The sequence below is a fragment of the Pseudophryne corroboree genome, chromosome 12 (genome assembly GCF_028390025.1).
Source record: "Pseudophryne corroboree isolate aPseCor3 chromosome 12, aPseCor3.hap2, whole genome shotgun sequence".
NCBI classification, from domain to species: Eukaryota; Metazoa; Chordata; class Amphibia; order Anura; family Myobatrachidae; genus Pseudophryne; species Pseudophryne corroboree.
In genome coordinates, this window is record NC_086455.1 from 63,563,748 (window position 1) to 63,582,727 (window position 18,980).

General features: G+C 46.4%; 1 protein-coding gene across 1 annotated transcript in view; it reads left to right on the forward strand.

Annotated features, from left to right (window-relative positions):
- Positions 1-18,980, forward strand: part of UNC79 (unc-79 homolog, NALCN channel complex subunit) — a 438,710-nt gene that overhangs the window by 34,718 nt on the left and 385,012 nt on the right. The window contains exons 4-5 of the mRNA XM_063947577.1: positions 1,423-1,593; positions 5,656-5,751. Of these exons, the coding sequence (XP_063803647.1) occupies positions 1,423-1,593; positions 5,656-5,751 (267 nt within the window). The remainder of the gene's footprint in view (positions 1-1,422; positions 1,594-5,655; positions 5,752-18,980) is intronic.

Here is an 18,980-nt window from a genome sequence, read left to right on the forward strand (position 1 = left end):
GTGATGTCTGCCCACCTTTGCACAAGTATGGCACTTTGCACTCACACTTCTTCTACTTCTGTTGCACCTTTGTCCTTTGCACTGGCTTTCTCGCTAGGGCAAGGGTAATTTTATATACCCGCCCCCCCCCGCTGGGCTTCTGGCTAGGGCTTATTTATTTAGTTATGCACGTGTTTTGCACTTGCACAACACTAGCACTTATTTATGTTTTGTAGTGTGTCACTGTTTTTTGTATGGGGTTTAGGTGAGACCCTTATGGCCACCCTCTCCCCTAGTTGCCGAGGCCCTCTCCTTTTGGGGAGGGCCACAGGCTTTTTCCGATCCCCCTGGGGGAAGCGTCGGCCAACCTTGGGGATATACGAGGGTCCCTCTGCGCTTCGGCAAGGGGGGACCCACAGTCCCTTTTTCCCCTCAGTAGGCCTTTTGGCTCTGAGGGGCAGGGGAGTAACGGGGCCCTTCTCCTTTCGGAGAGGGTCCAAGAACCTATGCCCCCAGCACGTTTGGTCACAGACACTGGGTGAAGAAGCCACGCACCTCGGGCTTCAAGTAAGAACAAGAAAAAAAAAAAGACAGCAGCCATAGCATGATTGCTAGATGGAGCTTCAGTAAATCACAGGAGGTGAAAAATTGTCTGCATTGCCATTGCCCAACCAAATTACTAACAAAGATGGATGGAGTGACATCGCTTTGTGAATTTTGGTCACACTGTTAGCGGGGATCAGAAGTTCATCATAGAATGGGGACAGGTTTCTGACATCAAATCTTCTGATGCGACTGTTACTAACCATCATACTGTTTCAGAACCATTTAATGAAAGTATCGTCACCCTGGTTTGAGCATGTTCAAGAGCAGCAGAGATCAGCGTATGTGCCGCAGATCAACCTCATTTCAACAGATTTATTTAGCCATCGGAAGGCCATCGCTTCTGCTCCTTTTGTGGCAGCAAATATCGGAAAGCCGCCATTGAAATGGAAAATCACTGACATCACAAGAAATTCATTAATGATTTTAAACTATTGTTAATCCCTAATCAATAGATGCTGGGCTGCCATGAAACTGAAGGGGGTGTTGCTGAACCTCTTAGGTAGTTCTTTCCAATTGTACCTCCTTTTCCCCTCTCCTGTACTGTATATGTGTAACCAAGATGCATAACTCATAAGATACAAAATCGTGGCAGAAAACAGGGAGAACTTGGGTTATGTATAGCCTTCTGTCTGTCCTTCCACTCATAGAGGGTTCCCAATAGTGCACCTTAGTAATACTCTGTCTTCTTACCTGAGGAGCCAGGTTATATTATACATTGCAGGGTCACATAGCATCTTACATGGTTGCAGCTTTACTGAATGGTCACCTCAATGCTGTGAATGAAATATTACCTTTGTGATTTGTGTGTCAATAAACACCTCTTGTTCATGTTTCCAGATCTGGGACAATCTATATTTTATACAACCGCATGTCTGTTACCGTTTCTGAGTGACGATATATTAAGCACATTGCCATATACTATGATCTCTACGCTGGCCACATTCCCTCCTTTCCTACACAAGGACATCACCGAGTATCTCAGTACATCCTTCTTACCCATGGCCATACGTAAGTAGACAAACTTTGCATTCATTTTTGTTACACACTGTAGTGTACATGGGGCCTAAATCACTTTACGCCGGCAGGAGGTAAATGCGGGTTTCCGCCAGCATTCAGAGTTGGCTGCCTCAATGTGTCCGCAGTCATCATCATCATTATCAGCACACATTGGCAACAGGCCTGTCCTTGGTGCAGGAAATGCAATTGACCCACTCACCCGTAATTCCGCCAGCACCACACGGAATACTTTTGCTATGGGCGTACTCCTACGCCTGGAAGTAGAGATGCAACTGGGATATGACTCTAAATCGCCGGCAGGCAGCCTAAGTTGTGCATGCCGGCCCCGTCACATGCTAGAAATCGCAAGATCCTCTGTAGCGCAGTCGGATCTGCATGCAACTGTGAATAAGGCCCATATTGTTTTACTATCACTGCCTAATATATTACAGTTACAGGGTTCTATTACTAGGTATGAATGTTGTATCAATACATTTGTGAGAATACCACCTGCTATTTATTTGACAATTTGACAATCTTAAAAGACTTCGATACCTAGCATGTAAAGTGCATTATATCACACTTACGCATTCTGCTTTGGGGAACTACAAGCCCAAATATGCTCTTTCAACCTCTGATTGGCAGGGCATGCACAGACTTGTAGTTCCACATCAGCGGCTAAGCCACAGTTTGAATAGATTGGCTGTGTATGTGAGAAAAACTGCCAACTCTCACAAACCTGATCGTCAGAAGTCATAAATGTAATAATACATAACTGCGTACTATGGTTACAGCATTGGCGTTTCTATAATGGATGCAATACACAAAGGCCCCTGGGGCCACGGGGTCCCACACCGCACACATTGCACCCATGTTTTATCACTTACCTATCCGGAGTCCCGCGTCGGAGCTCCGGCCGCAGTAAAAAAAATGCCGGTAAAATGGCAACAGTGCGTGCGCAGTAGGAGTTTAGTCTCCGGAACATGACGGGCGTCATGTTTTTGGAGACCTGCACATGCACAATAGACTCTGACCTAATGCCAGGGTAGCGTCTAGATTCCCTTCGTGGAGAGGACCTTTCCCATAATGCATTGGGTCAACGTTTTGCCTTTTTATTTAACGTCCCTTTGTAAATACTGTCTTATGCTCCAGCGCCCAATGGATGTAGTCTGGCTAGAACGTCCAATACAAAAATGAGAAACTTTTTGTTAAATCAACTTTATTTTGCTTTGTAAATAGACCAGTAAAATTGTTAGCAGTTGGATTCTTGCATGTCTGTGTTTACTAAAAATGTTTTAAATTTTTCTTTAAGTCAAATTTAACAGGTATTAAAAGAAGAATACAAACAATGATTAATTAATGGAGCATCTCTTACATTATTCATGTTACAAAGTATCAGCATGGGGAATATTTTAAACAGAATCATGGACACCTTTCCGATGTACTGCAGCGGTGATCAACTATGTACCCATATATACACATAAAGATATGGCCTGGCGAAGCTGCAACATTCAGTACCTGTATAGGGACTGGCTGCAGGAAAAATGGAGGATGATGAAATAATCAGAATTTCTGTGTTATAAAGGGTTGAATAAAGTTTTGTAGTTTGAATAGTGATGGGTCGCAGTGATGGAGGAGAAAAGTTATAAATGAGCAGGAAGGATTGTATCTTATCCATGTAGTGATTGAAGGTAGTTATGACTTTCCAAAGTCCATAGTATGAGGTACTTATAACGGGTATGGGTCGCAGTGATGGAGGAGAAAAGTTATATATGATCAGGAAGGATTGTAAAGAATTAAGGTTCAAAAAGGGTTGCGATTACCTAAAGGATAAAAAAAAAGGGGGCAGACTAGATGGGCCAAGTGGTTCTTATCTGCCGTCAAATTCTATGTTTCTATTTTAGCACATTTTTTGTATCTTATCCATGTAGTGACTGAAGGTAGTTATAACTTTCCAAAGTCCATAGTATGAGGTACTTATAACGGGTATGGGTCGCAGTGATGGAGGAGAAAAGTTATATATGATCAGGAAGGATTGTAGCACATTGTTGTATTTTATCCATGTAGTGACTGAAGGTAGTTATGACTTTCCAAAGTCCATAGTATGAGGTACTTATAACGGGTGTGGGTCGTTGGGTCGACCCAACTTAGGTCGACAGTCATTAGGTCGACCACTAAAGGTCGACACGCAGTTGGTCGACAGGGACACTAGGTCGACAAGGTCATTAGGTCGACATGTACTAGGTCGACAGGTCAAAAGGTCGACATGAGTTTTTGGATCTTTTTTGGTGTCGTTTTCTTCGTAAAGTGACGAGGAACCCCAATTAGTGCACCGTGTCCCCTCGCATGGCTCGCTTCGCTTGCTATGCTTTGGGCAAGGTGCCTCGCTGCGCTCAGCACAGGTTACCCTTCCCAATTGTAGTCCACATGGATCGTAAAGTATGAAAAAGTCAAAATTTTTTAAAAAAGTCCAAAAACTCATGTTGACCTTTTGACCTGTCGACCCAGTACATGTCGACCTAATGACCATGTCGACCTAATGTCCCTGTCGACCTAATGCATGTCAACCTTTAGTGGTTGACCGAATGACTGTCGACCTAAGTTGTGTCGACCTAACGACCGTATCCCCTTATAACAGTGCAGTCCACAGTGCTGTACTAGAATTGTTAGGTATGGATAATAGGGGTAGATTTATTAAACCTGGTGAAGTGATAAAGTGGAAGGTGATAACGCACCAGCCAATCAACTCTTAACTTTCATGTTACAGGCTGGGTTTGAAAAATGACAGTTAGAAGCTGATTGGCTGGTGCGTTATCACCTTCCACTTTATCACTTCACCAGGCTTAATAAATCTACCCCTTTGTTGTTTATCTTGCGGAAGGGAAACTTAACAACAAATGAGCACCATGGCCCTCATTCCGAGTTGTTCGCTCGCTAGCTGCTTTTAGCAGCATTGCACACGCTAGGCCGCCACCCTCTGGGAGTGTATCTTAGCTTAGCAGAATTGCGAACGAAAGATTAGCAGAATTGCGAATAACACACTCCGATCACCAGAACGATGAAAAATCCTCGTTATGCCGTGAGTAAAATACCTAACTTTTGAGTAAAATAACTAAGCACATGCGCTCTGCGACCCTTGCGCATGCGCAGTAAGCGACTAATCGCAATATAGCGAAACTCGGCAGCGAGCGAACAACTCGGAATGAGGGCCCATATGCACAAATGAAATCAGTGCTCCACCTTCAGGCATTTTATTGAATTGCTTTGCTTATACCAACATGCAGATTTTGCTAAAAAACATCATATGGGTTTCTTGTGTTTTCACTGATGTCTATATATCATCCATCATCGTTTTTTTTTTTTTTTTTATTCCCCTTGGATATGACACGGGTCTGCTCAATACTTTAGTAACAGCATTATCCAACAGCTGTTTCCAATAGAACTGAAAATAAACAACTTGATAATAAAAGTGGCAAAAAAAAAAAAAAAAACAGACAGAAGCCAGTAACTAAATTGACATCTTTATAAATAATTGCAAGAGGGAAAATTCATATACAGTATATAGATTTTTCTTACGTTACCTGACGGTGAATAGCTGAATAATTTGGAGCAGTTATTCCCATACAAATGCTGTGTTTTACTTTCCGCTAGAACGGTGCCTCTAGCTGCACTTTTACTGTTGTGTACTCCTTGACTATACGCAGTATACTGTACATAACTAAGTGAAATCATTCTGTGAGATCTAGCTGTACAGTATGTGATAATGAGTAAATGGTTATTATACTGTAACAAGAGACAAAGCAATAGATATAGTCATTTGCAGATCCTCACAGCCTCTATAGCAATGTTATTCAACAGGCGTCTCCCCAGCTATTGTGGAACTGCACATCCCAGAATGCCCTGCCACAGTTTTGCTATTAGGGCATGCTAAAACTTGCAGGACATGTGCAGCTCCACCATAGCTGGAGTGCGGCATGTTGAATAGCCATGTTTTATAGTGTGCCTTTTTGTTACATTGTTACTGTTAATTCCTTTTGATGTAGTCAGATCTTTAAACACTTTTCTGTGTTGCAGTGGGCTCTAGCCGGCGAGAGGGCGGAGTTCCCGCTCATGTCAATCTGTCCGCCTCCTCGATGCTTATGATCGCAATGCAGTATACATCAAATCCAGGTGTGTATTCCTAAGTGCACTTAAAGGAAAGTTTAAATGGGTTCAAGGTACGAAGTCTGTGTTCATGTAATAGTTTGGTATTGCAACCTGAGTTTACAGTCTATGTATATTTCAGTATTTCTGCAGCAGGGTACACTGTGTTCCACAGGGAATACATCGGGGTGTAGAGTTGGATCTTGAGCCAGAGGCACCAACAGGCTAAAGCTTTGACTATTCCCAGGATGCACTGCATGGCCTCCTCTATAACCCCGCCTTTGGACACTGGAGCTCAGTTTGTAAGTTGGTGCCTGCAGAGCAGGTCACTTAAGAGGGGGTGCTGCGCTAGGCAGCCTTGAAAAGAGCTTTTGTTAAGAAGATACTTCAAGGGCTGCAGCACTTTTATGTCCTAGTGACATACTGTGCTGCGGCTCCAACACCTCCCCAGCAGCACCGCATACTCCCGCTAGCCGAGTTCCCGGGTACTTGTGATGGAGGCGCTCCGGTTTCCAGGCCCACGCCACTGGCGCTCTCCAGGATCGCGTGGCTGCTTCTTTGGGAGGAGGTAAGAGGGTTCCCCAGGTGGGACCCGCTGAAATCGCGTTCCGGTCGTGGTCTTAGGAGACGGACCACGACACTGGCGTGGACACTGTGGTCGTACAGGGACCCCACTATATCCACCAGGGCAGGGAGCACAGGTCGGATTTCACATAAATCCTTTTAACAAGGATCCACAGTACCCGGTGGTGAGGACCAGCATAGGGAATAAGGCGCTTGACCTGTAGCCCCTCCCCCTGCTTTGGGTGCCATCTACTGCTGGTGTCCCCGCCCTTGAGCTGCCCACTCTCCCTCACTCCCTGACAGAGATTTGGGCGCCATCTTTACACATGTAGCTGTGACTGATCTCCGGGACTGCAGGGTTATGTCTCCTCTGTAAATCCGCCTGCCTCATCAGCGCTGTGCATTTACAGTCACTTAAGTATTCTACATGTCATTTTAGACAGTGTTAGTTAAGAACAAGTGTACTTCTACCTGAATATTTAGTACAAGTATTCTGAGATATACCTCCAGTATCTACTGTGCATTGTTATATATATATATATATATATATATATATACATATATATATATATGTGTTGTTTAGCAGTTTTATTGTTTGTGTGAAATAATTTCTGCATTGTACCTGTGACTGAGTGTGCCTGTAGCTGCTGTGTGGATTTAATTCTCGTGTATCACACTTATTGCTATCACTGTATTCTGTACCCTGGGGGGCTAGGTGCGTCAGGGTCTCATATATAGTGCTACACAGTATATACTGTTTTGTGTGTTTTACTGTGTATTTCAGTCACCTCATACTGCTTTAATTCTCTTGTTTGTGTCCTGTATTTACTGTCACATAAATCAGGGGGTTATTTGCAGGTATTGTATTTCTCTTACGTCCTAGAGGATGCTGGGGACTCCGTAAGGACCATGGGGTATAGACGGGCTCCGCAGAAGACATGGGCACCTAAAAGAACTTTCTAGTATGGTGTGCACTGGCTCCACTCTCTATGCCCCTCCTCCAGACCTCAGTTAGATCTTGTGCCCAGAGGAGATAGGGTGCATTACAGGAGCTCTCCTGAGTTTTCTGTAAAAAGAATTTTGTTAGGTTTTTTATTTTCAGGGAGCTCTGCTGGCAACAGACTCCCTGCATCGTGGGACTGAGGGGAGAGAAGCAGACCCACTTCTTAAGAGTTAAGGGCTCTGCTTCTTAGGCTACTGGACACCATTAGCTCCAGAGGGAGTCGGAACACAGGTCTCACCCTGGGGTTCGTCCCGGAGCCGCGCCGCCATCCTCCTCACAGATGCCGTAAAAAAGAAGCCGGGTGAGTATGACAGATCATAAGAAGACGTCAGGCGGCAGAAGACTTCAGATCTTCATGAGGTAGGCGCGCAGCAGGTAGCTGCGCTATTGCTCCCACATTTACACACACACATGGCACTGATGGGTGCAGGGTGCGGGGGGGGGCCTGGGCAGCAATAAACCTCGTTTTTAGGCAAGAAGCATGTAGTTAGGCTGCGGGACAGTAAACTACGAATCCCCGCCAATTTTTTCAAAATCTCGAGTGGGACCGAAGCCCGCCGCGCGAGGGGGCGGAGCTTGATCCTTCAGCACTAACCAGCGCCATTTTCTCCACAGAGGCTGCAGAGAACGCTGGCTCCCCGGACTCTCCCCTGCTGAGCATCAGAGGGCTGAAAATAAGAGAGGGGGGCACATATTTAAAGCGCAGTGAGTGGGGAATTCTGTATACATTTATATGTAAAAGCGCTATCTGGGTTTTTTTTCCCTGGGTCAGTTGGCGCTGGTGTGTGCTGGCATACTCTCTCTCTGTCTCTCCAAAGGGCCTTCTTTGGGGAATTGTCCCCTTATAGTTATATCCCAGTGTGTATGTGGGGTGTCAGTACGTGTGTCGGCATGTCTGAAACGGAAGGCTTATCCAAAGAGGAGGTGGAACAGATGAGTGGTGTGTCTCAGTCGGCGGTGCCGACTCAGGATTGGATGAATATGTGGCATATGTTAAATGCTAGTGTAGCTTCACTGCATGAAAGACTGGACAAAGCAGAGTCCAGAGCATCGGCAGGTAATCAATCTACAGATTGTGTCGACTCACAGGACCCGTCGGGGTCTCAGAAACGTCCCTTCTCAAAAAAAAGGGAAACAGATACCGACACGGACCCTGATTCCAGTGTCGACTATGATGAAGTAAGGTTGCACCCCAGGGTGACAAAAAGTATTCAGTGCATGATTATTGCAATAAAAGATGTGTTACATATCACTGATGAGCCCTCGGTGCCCGACACGAGGATACACATGTTTAAGGGAAAGAAACAGGTTATAAACTTTCCTCCTTCCCATGAAATTAATGAGTTATGTGAAAAAGCTTGGGAAACTCCAGATAAGAAACTGCAGATTCCCAAAAGGGTTCTTATGGCGTACCCTTTCCCTACACAGGACAGGGTACGTTGGGATCCTCTCCCACAGTGGACAAAGCCTTAACACGCCTTTCCAAGAAGGTGGCGCTACCGTCCCCTGACACAGCGGCCCTCAAGGACCCTGCGGACCGCAGGCAAGAGACTACACTAAAGTCTATCTACACTCATACTGGTACTTTGCTTAGACCGGCAATTGCGTCGGCATGGGTATGTAGTGCAGTAGCAGCTTGGACAGATACACTGTCAGCTGACCTTGATACCCTAGATAGGGATACAGTTTTGTTAACATTAAAGACGCAGTCTTATATATGAGGGACGCTCAAAGAGACATTGGTTTACTGGGTTCAAGAGCCAATGCTATGGCTATTTCGGCAAGAAGAGCCTTGTGGATCCGCCAATGGACGGGGGATGCAGACTCAAAAAGGCATATGGAGGTTTTACCTTACAAAGGTGATGTATTGTTTGGGGACGGCCTCGCGGGCCTGATCTCTACAGCTACCGTGGGTAAGTCGACCTATTTACCTTTTGTTCCCCAACAGCAAAAGAAACCCCCACAATATTAGATGCAGTCCTTTCGGTCGCATAGATCCAGAAGAGATCGGGGCTCCTCTTTCCTCGCCAGAGGTAAGGGTAGAGGCAAGAGGACACCTGCTGCGGCTGGTTCCCAAGAGCAGAAGTCCTCCCCGGCTTCCGCTAAGTCCACCGCATGACGCTAGGGCTCCCCCGCGGGAGTCCGCTCAGGTGGGGGCACGCCTTCGACTATTCAGCCAAGTCTGGGTTCAGTCAGACGTGGACCCTTGGGTGATAGAAATAGTCTCCCAGGGCTACAAGCTGGAATTCGAAGAGGTGCCCCCACGCCGATTTTTCAAGTCGGCCTTACCAGCTTCTACTCCAGAGCGGGAAGTAGTGCTAGCTGCAATTCAAACACTGTGTCAACAGCAAGTGATTATCAGGGTTCCCCTGAGCCAACAGGGAAAAGGGTATTATTCAACCCTATTTGTGGTCCCGAAGCCGGATGGTTTGGTCAGGCCCATTTTAAACCTAAAATCCCTGAACCTGTACCTGAAAAGATTCAAATTCAAGATGGAATCGCTCCGTGCGGTGATAGCCTGCCTGGAAGGGGGGGATTTTATGGTGTCACTGGACATAAAAGATGCTTACCTTCATGTCCCCATATATCCCTCTCTTCAGGAGTACCTGAGATTCGCGGTACAGGATTGTCATTACCAGTTTCAGACGTTGCCGTTTGGGCTGTCCACGGCCCCGAGGATTTTCACCAAGATAATGGCGGAAATGATGGTGATCCTGCGCAAGCGAGGAGTCACAATTATCCCATACTTGGCCGATCTCCTGATAAAAGCGAGATCAAGAGAGCAATTACTGGAGAACGTGGCACTCTCTCAGAGAGTGCTTGAGCAACATGGGTGGAATCTCAATCTACCAAAGTCACAGTTGGTTCCGACAACTCGACTAGCCTTCCTTGGCATGATACTGGACACGGAACAAAAGAAAGTTTTCCTCCCGTTGGAAAAAGTCCAGGACCTCCAGAACATGGTCCGAGAACTACTGAAGCCAAGAAGAGTGTCAGCTCATCAATGCACTCGGGTTCTGGGGAAAATGGTGGCAACTTACGAGGCCATTCCCTTCGGCAGGTTCCATGCAAGGACGTTTCAATGGGATCTTCTGGACAAATGGTCTGGGTCCCATCTACAATTACATCAAAAAATAACACTGTACCCCAGGGCCAGGGTGTCTCTTCTATGGTGGCTGCAAAGTGCTCACCTTATAGAGGGTCGCAGGTTCGGCATTCAGGACTGGATCCTGTTAACCACGGACGCGAGCCTCCGAGGATGGGGAGCAGTCACCCAAGGAAGAAATTTTCAGGGACTATGGTCAGACCAGGAGTCCTGTCTACACATCAACATGTTGGAGCTAAGGGCCATATACAACGGCCTTCGACAAGCGGAGATTTTTCTTCGCAACCTACCGGTTCTGATTCAATCAGACAGTGTCACAGCAGTAGCTCATGTGAACCGCCAAGGCGGGACAAGAAGCAAAGTCGCGATAGCGGAAGCCACCAGGATTTTTCGCTGGGCGGAAAATCACGTAAGCGCTCTGTCAGCTGTCTTCATTCCGGGAGTGGACAACTGGGAAGCAGTCTTCCTCAGCAGACACGATCTCCATCCAGGAGAGTGGGGACTTCATCAAGAAGTCTTTGCAGAGATAACGGATCTCTGGGGAGTTCCTCAAATAGACATGATGGCGTCACGCCTCAACAAGAAGCTTCGGAGGTATTGTGCCAGGTCCCGGGACCCTCAGGCAATAGCAGTAGACGCTCTGGTTACACCATGGGTATTCCAGTCGGTCTACGTGTTTCCTCCTCTTCCTCTCATCACAAAAGTGTTGAGGATCATAAATCGAAAAAGAGTACAAACAATACTCATTGTTCCAGACTGGCCTCGAAGGGCCTGGCACTCAGATCTTCAGGAGATGCTCACGGAAGATCCCTGGCCTCTTCCTCTAAGGGAAGACCTGTTACAGCAGGGGCCCTGCATGTTCCAAGACTTACCGCGGTTACGTTTGACGGCATGGCGGTTGAACGCCGGATCCTAGCGGAGAAGGGTATTCTGGAGGAGGTCATACCTACTCTAATAAAGGCTAGGAAGGAGGTGACGGTAAAACATTATCACCGTATCTGGCGGAAATATGTCTCTTGGTGTGAAACCAAGAATGCTCCTACGGAAGATTTCTATCTGGGTCGTTTTCTCCACTTCCTACAGACAGGAGTGGATATGGGTCTAAAGTTAGGCTCTGTTAAAGTACAGATTTTGGCCTTGTCAATATTCTTTCAGAAGGAATTGGCTTCTCTCCCAGAAGTCCAGAAGTTTGTAAAAGGAGTACTACACATCCAGCCTCCTTTTGTGCCCCCGGTGGCACCATGGGACCTGAACGTGGTGTTGCAGTTCCTTAAATCACACTGGTTTGAACCCCTTAAAACGGTGGAGTTGAAATTTCTCACCTGGAAGGTGGTCATGTTGTTAGCCTTGGCGTCTGCGAGGCGTGTCAGAATTGGCGGCCTTGTCTTACAAGAGCCCTTACTTGATTTTTCACGTAGATAGAGCGGAATTGAAGACTCGTCCTCAATTTTTACCCAAGGTGGTGTCTTCATTTCATATGAACCAACCTATTGTGGTGCCTGACTTGGAGAATTCCATGTCCCTGGATGTAGTCAGGGCCTTAAAAATGTATGTAGCCAGGACGGCTAGAATTAGGAAAACAGATGCATTTGTTTGTCCTGTATGCTGCCAACAAGATTGGCGCGCCTGCTTCGAAGCAGACTATTGCTCGCTGGATCTGTAACACGATTCAGCAGGCTTATGTTACGGCTGGATTGCTGTTACCGCATTCAGTAAAGGCCCATTCCACTAGGAAGGTGGGCTCTTCTTGGGCGGCTGCCCGGGGCGTCTCTGCATTACAGCTTTGCCGAGCAGCAACTTGGTCGGGGTAAAACACTTTTGCTAATTTCTACAAGTTTAATACCCTGGCTGATGAGGACCTAGCATTTGCTCAGTCGGTGCAGCAGAGTCATCCGCACTCTCCCGCCCGATTGGGAGCTTTGGTATAAACCCCATGGTCCTTACGGAGTCCCCAGCATCCTCTAGGACGTAAGAGAAAATAAGATTTTAAACCTACCGGTAAATCTTTTTCTCCTAGTCCGTAGAGGATGCTGGGCGCCCGTCCCAGTGCGGAAAATCTGCAAGACTTGTATATAGTTATTGCTTACATAAGGGTTATGTTACAGTTAGACTCGGTCTTGGACAGGTACTGTTGTTTGTTCATACTGTTAACTGGTTATGTGTATTCCAGGTTATATGGTATGATTGGTGTGGGCTGGTATGAATCTTGCCCTTAGATTAACAAAATCCTTTCCTCGTGTTGTCCATCTCCTCTGGGCACAGTTCTCTAACTGAGGTCTTGAGGAGGGGCATAGAGGGAGGAGCCAGTGTACACCATACTAGAAAGTTCTTTTAGGTGCCCATGTCTCATGCGGAGCCCGTCTATACCCCATGGTCCTTACGGAGTCCCCAGCATCCTCTACGGACTAGGAGAAAAAGATTTACCGGTAGGTTTAAAATCTTATTTTTTCTGGCTATATTGTACTGTTACGCTCTTCGGCTACATTCCCTATAATGTCTGCCACACAGGTCGGGAAATCCGCAGACGCTTCTGCATCATGCAGTGCTTGTACCAAGGATTTACCTGAGGGGGAGGTTTTAAATGATGGTTCGTGTACTGGGTGCCATACATCTCCCAGTCAGCCCGCAGCCCTGTGGTCAATCAGGAACCACCTTGGGCAGCGTTCTCAAGTATGCTGAATACACTTGTGACACGTCTTACGCCCCCTGTGGGTCCTCCTGTGCCTTTGCAGCCACATATTGTCCCTGTAGTTAATCCGCCCTGGGCAGACACTCTGTCTATCAAGATACAACAGTTAAATCAAAAGTCTTCCCCACGTCCCTCTGGGGTCAAGGGGTCATCTAAGCATGCCGCTTCCTCCTCACAATCCACTAATATTTCAGATAATTCTTCTGATGAGGATGGGGAATATACTGATCTGGCAGACACTGATACAGTTGCTTCTGACAAGAAACGTACAACTCAGGTTGATGTTCCTGACCTAGTGGAGGCTATTAAGCTGATTCTACAAATTGATGATGAGGTAGATCCCACTACTGCGTCTAAGAAACCTGATAAGTTCAAACATCAGAAGGTTACTAAAGTAGTCTTACCACATTCTGACCATTTAATCGACATACGTCAGGAATCCTGGTCTTCTCCAGGAAAGAAATTCTCCCTGTCTAAAAAAATGCTAGCTCGCTATCCTATCCCTGCAGAGTTGAATAACAAGTGGGAAAATCCACCGCCGGTGGACTCTCATGTCTCCAGTCTTGTGGTGTCATCTACTCTGCTTGTTACCGCTGTCCTCACTGAAGGAACCGACGGATAAGCGTGTGGAGGGATGCCTGAAGTCTATTTACTCCCTTATCGGCTCTGTACATAGGTCCACTATAGCAGCCTCCTGGGCTGCAAAGGAATTGAAGCATGGGTTCAGGCATTAGAGGAAGAGCTACCTCAGGATATTTCTGACACTGCCAGACAATATCTTTCTCATATTACCACCGCCTCCCACTATATTCAGGAGGTGTCTTCTGAGGCAGGTGTAATGGCGGCCAAGGCGTCTACTACGGCTATACTGGCTCGCCAAATTCTGTGGTTGAGGTCCTGGAAGGTGGACCTGGACTCCAAAAAGACCTTGGAGGTGCTCCATTTAAAGGGAGACATCCCACTTGGGGAGGATCTGAACAAGATTGTGACTGACTTGTCGACTGCTAAGACTGCATTTCTCCCAAGTACTAATCCTTCTGCACCGAAGGCTAAGAGTGCCAGTTTTCGTTCCTTTCGACCTCCAGGGAAAGCAAAGGGTCAGGCGTACCAGAGACAGGCTCGTGCTTCCAAAACCACTAAGCCCAAACCTGAACAATCCTGGGCTGCCCGTCAGCCTGCTTTCAAACAAGACAAGCCTGCTGCATGATGGGCCGAGCCTCCCCCTGGGGGATCCCAGGGTGGGAGGCCAACTTCTGCAATTCGCCCAGGTCTGGTTAAGGACCACTTCAGATGCCTGGGTGCGGAAAGTTGTCTCTCAGGGGTACACTGTCTCTTTCAAGAGACGTCCCCCTCACCAGTTCTGCACTACGGTTATTCCTTTGGATCTTGAAAGCGCAAGCTCTACACCTGGTTGTACAATTCCTCCTGCACACAGGAGTGGTAGTGCCGATACCTCTGTCCCAGAGAGGCAGGGGATATTATTCGACCCTCTTTCTAGTCCCGAAACCCAATGTGTCCTTCCGGCCTATACTCAACCTCAAATCGTTGAACAAATTTGTGAGAGTGTCCAAAATCCGTATGGAAACTCTGCGCTCTATTGTACTGGCCATGGAACCCGAAAACTATATGGTATCCCTGGACATACAAGATGCTTACCTGCATATACCTATTGCCATATCGCATCAGCAATATCTGCGGTTTTCTTCGGCAACCGCAAACCAGCTTCTGCATGGATTTATTACAGGGTCTGGAATTCTTACTTCACCTGGTGTGCTGCTAAGAATTACGATGCATACAATTTCAGAACTTCCAGACATTTGGCTTTTCTGCAACAAGGACTAGACTTAGGCCTTTGTCTGGCCTCCCTCAAGGTTCGTATTTCTGCCTTGTCAGTGTGGTTTCAGAGGAAGATTGCGTCTATTCCTGACGTTCATACTTTCAATCAAGGCGTTTTACGGATTCAGCCTCCCTATGTCCCTCCTGTGGCTCCATGGGATCTGTCTGTTGTCTTGAATGCCCTCCAAGAGTCTCCATTTGAACCTCTTGAGTCTGTGGACCTTAAATATCTTACGCTTAAGGTCGTGTTTCTGCTGGCTATTGCCTCTGCTAGGAGGGTGTCAGACTTAGGCTCTTTGTCCTGTCGTCCTCCCTTTGTGATCTTTCACCGTGACCGGGCAGTTATTCGAACTCGCCCTGGTTATTTGCCTAAGGTGGTGTCCTCTTTTCACCTTAACCAAGAGATTGTGGTTCCAGCTTTTATCTCTTCTGGTTTGTCCTCCAAAGAGCAGTCTTTGGATGTGGTATGGGCTCTCCCTATTTACGTGGAGAGGACTGCCTCTCTCAGGAGGTCCGATACCCTTTTTGTACTTTTTGGTTTTCACAAAAGTGGCTGGCCTGCGAATAAGCAAACCTTGGCCAGATGGATTAGAATGGTGATTGCACAAGCTTATGTACAGGCTGGTCTTCCAGCTCCTGCTGTCAAAGCCCATTCTACTCGGTCTGTTGGAACTTCTTGGGCGGCCCGCCGAGGCTCGTCCGCTGAACAGTTGTGCAAGGCGGTTACATGTTCCTCAGTGAACATGTTCATTAGGTTTTATGCCTTTGATACTTCCGCCTCTCAGGATGCTTCCTTTGGACGCTGGGGTCTAGTACCCACTTCGGTGCGTCCCCTCCCATGAGGAACTGCTTTAGGACATCCCCGATGTATTCCCTGTGGAACACAGTGTACCCCGCTGCAGAAAAGGAGATTTATGATAGACTTACCATAGTGAAATCTCTTTCTGCGAGGTACACTGGGTTCCACAGGGCGCCCACCATGACACACTTAGCTTCTTTGGGTTTGTATGACATTAGCCGCTGGTTCCTTCTCCTGTCGTGAGAATGTGGTTCTATGTAACTAACATCTGCCTTCTCTTTTACCTGCTACTGCATTGGACTGGTTAACGAAACTGAGCTTCAGTGTCCGGAGGCCATGCAATGCATCCTGGGAACAGTCAAACCTTTAGCCTGTTGGTGCCTCAGATCAAGATCCAACTCTACACCCTGATGTATTCCCTGTGGAACCCAGTGTACCTCGCAGAAAGAGATTTAACTATGGTAAGTCTACCATAAATCTCCTTATTCTTTATTATAATGGAAAGTGTTCAGTCATAGAATAAACCAGTCGCAGTCCACAATATACACATTGCATTATCTGGGGTTATGGTAAAAGGGTGGTTCCAGAGCTATTCCAACCTTTTTGAATAAAAGTTTTGATCCAGTTGTGTAAAATCAATTGTTCAAATGTATACCAAGAATAAAAAAAGAAAAACAGAACAGTTGGGGTCATTCATGTGCGAACAGAAAGCGGTGGTTGTACGCATGTCAGTCAATGTTTTTGCACTGCGCATGAGTATAAGCCGCAGTGCGCATGCGCAACAAGTGATTCGCGAGTGTGGTCGCAGCATAACTTTAGTTGCAAAGTGAGTGACAGGTAGTTAGCGTTTGGGTGTGGTAACGTGGAGTAGTCATGCGAACGCAGGCGTGTCATGGCCGTTCGGTTGGCGTTTTATGTGCATGTATATATTATAGGTGTGCATATATTAGCAGCTGCGATCACACTTGCTACTGGAGAGGGCTGCGTGTCCCGGAAGAGCAGCTCAGCCTGCGTGTCTTCAGAGGTACTCCCTTTGTGCAACAATGTTACCGATGTTTCTACAATCATGCAGCGCCATATGAAAAGATGCGATCGCACTGGGCGTCCTTTTGCATGGGTCACCTTCTGTCCACATAAGCATATAATTGCAATTTGATACGGCAAATCATTGCAACAGGAGAAGCAAGAACAACCGCACCTGAATGACCCTCCTTGTACACAGTGTGTTCATAATAAAATGAAAAGAAAGTGCAAATGCTCTACCTGGTTCCTTAAATTATACGTGCCCTGTGTAATACCCCTTTTCAGCTTCAACCCGCCTTGGACCTAAGACACCTAGCGCAGGTTGAAGCTGGAGCTTTCTGTACTTACCCCCCATAAATGGAATCTGGCATTAGCTGAACGGAATACCGCATTAGCTGAACAGAATCTGGCATTAACTGTACGGAATACCGCATCAGCTGAACGGAATCTGGCATTAACTGTACGGAATACCGCATTAGCTGAACAGAATCTGGCATTAACTGTACGGAATACCGCATTAGCTGAACAGAATCTGGCATTAACTGTACGGAATACCGCATTAGCTGAACAGAATCTGGCATTAACTGTATGGAATACCGCATTAGCTGAACAGAATCTGGCATTAATTGTACGGAATACCGCATTAGCTGAACGGAATCTGGCATTAGCTGTACGGAATCTGGCATTAGCTGAACGGAATACCGCATTAGCTGAACAGAATCTGGCATTAACTGAATGGAATACCGCATTAGCTGAACAGAATCTGGCATTAGCTGAACGGAATACCGCATTAGCTGAATGGAATACCGCATTAGCTGAACAGAATCTGGCATTAACTGAATGGAATACCGCATTAGCTGAACAGAATCTGGCATTAACTGTACGGAATACCGCATTAGCTGAATGGAATACCGCATTAGCTGTACGGAATCTGGCATTAGCTGAACGGAATACCGCATTAGCTGAACGGAATACCGCATTAGCTGAACGGAATACCGCATTAGCTGAACGGAATCTGGCATTAGCTGAACGGAATACCGCATTAGCTGAACAGAATCTGGCATTAGCTGTACGGAATACCGCATTAGCTGTACGGAATCTGGCATTAGCTGAACAGAATCTGGCATTTGCTGAACGGAGTACCGCATTACCTGTAAGTAATCTGACATTAGCTGTATGGACTCCTGCGTCAGCTGAACAGAATCCTCCATTAGCTGTACGGAATCTGGCATTAGCTGTACGGAATTTGGAAATTAGCTGTATGGACTTACACATTATCTGAACGGAATCCTGCATTAGCTGTAAGGAATTTGGCATTACCTGTACGGAAACTGGCATTAGCTGAACAGAATGTCACATTAGATGTACGGAATTTGGCATTAGCTGTATGGACTTACACATTATCTGAACGGAATCCTGCATTAGCTGTATGAAATTTGGCATTAGCTAAACGGAATCTGGCATTAGCTGAATGGAATGTCACATTAGCTGAATGGAATCTGGCATTAGCTGTACGGAATTTGGCATTATCTGTACGGAATCTGGCATTAGCTGTACAAAACCTGGTATTAGCTGTATGGACTCCTGCATTAACTGTGCGTACCCCCGCATTAGCTGTACGGAATCCAAAAATAGCTAAATGGAATCTGGCATTAGCTGAACGGAATGTCACATTAACCGAACGGAATCCTGCATTAGCTGTACGGCATCTGGCATTAGCTGTACGGAATCTGGCATTAGCTGTACGGAATCTGGCATTAGCTGTACGGCATCTGGCATTAGCTGTACGGAATCTGGCATTAGCTGTATGAAATCTGGTATTAGCTGTACGAACTCCCACGTTAGCTGAACGGAATCCTGCATTAGCTCTATGGAATCTGGCATTACCTGTACGGAATTTGGCATTAGCTTTATATAATCTGGCATTAGCTGTACGGAATCCAAAATTAGCTAAACGGAATCTGGCATTAGCTGAACGGAATGTCACATTAGCGGTACGTAATCTGGCATTAGCTGTACGGAATCTGGTATTAGCTATACGGAATTTGGTATTAGCTGTATGGGATCCCGCATTAGCTGTACGGACTCCCGCATTAACTGCAATAGCTGTATGGAATTTGCCATTAGCTGAACGGAATCTGGCATTATCTGTACGGACTCTCACGTTAGCTGAACTGAATCCTGTATTAGCTCTACGGAATCTGGTATTAGCTTTATGTAATTTGGCATTAGCTGT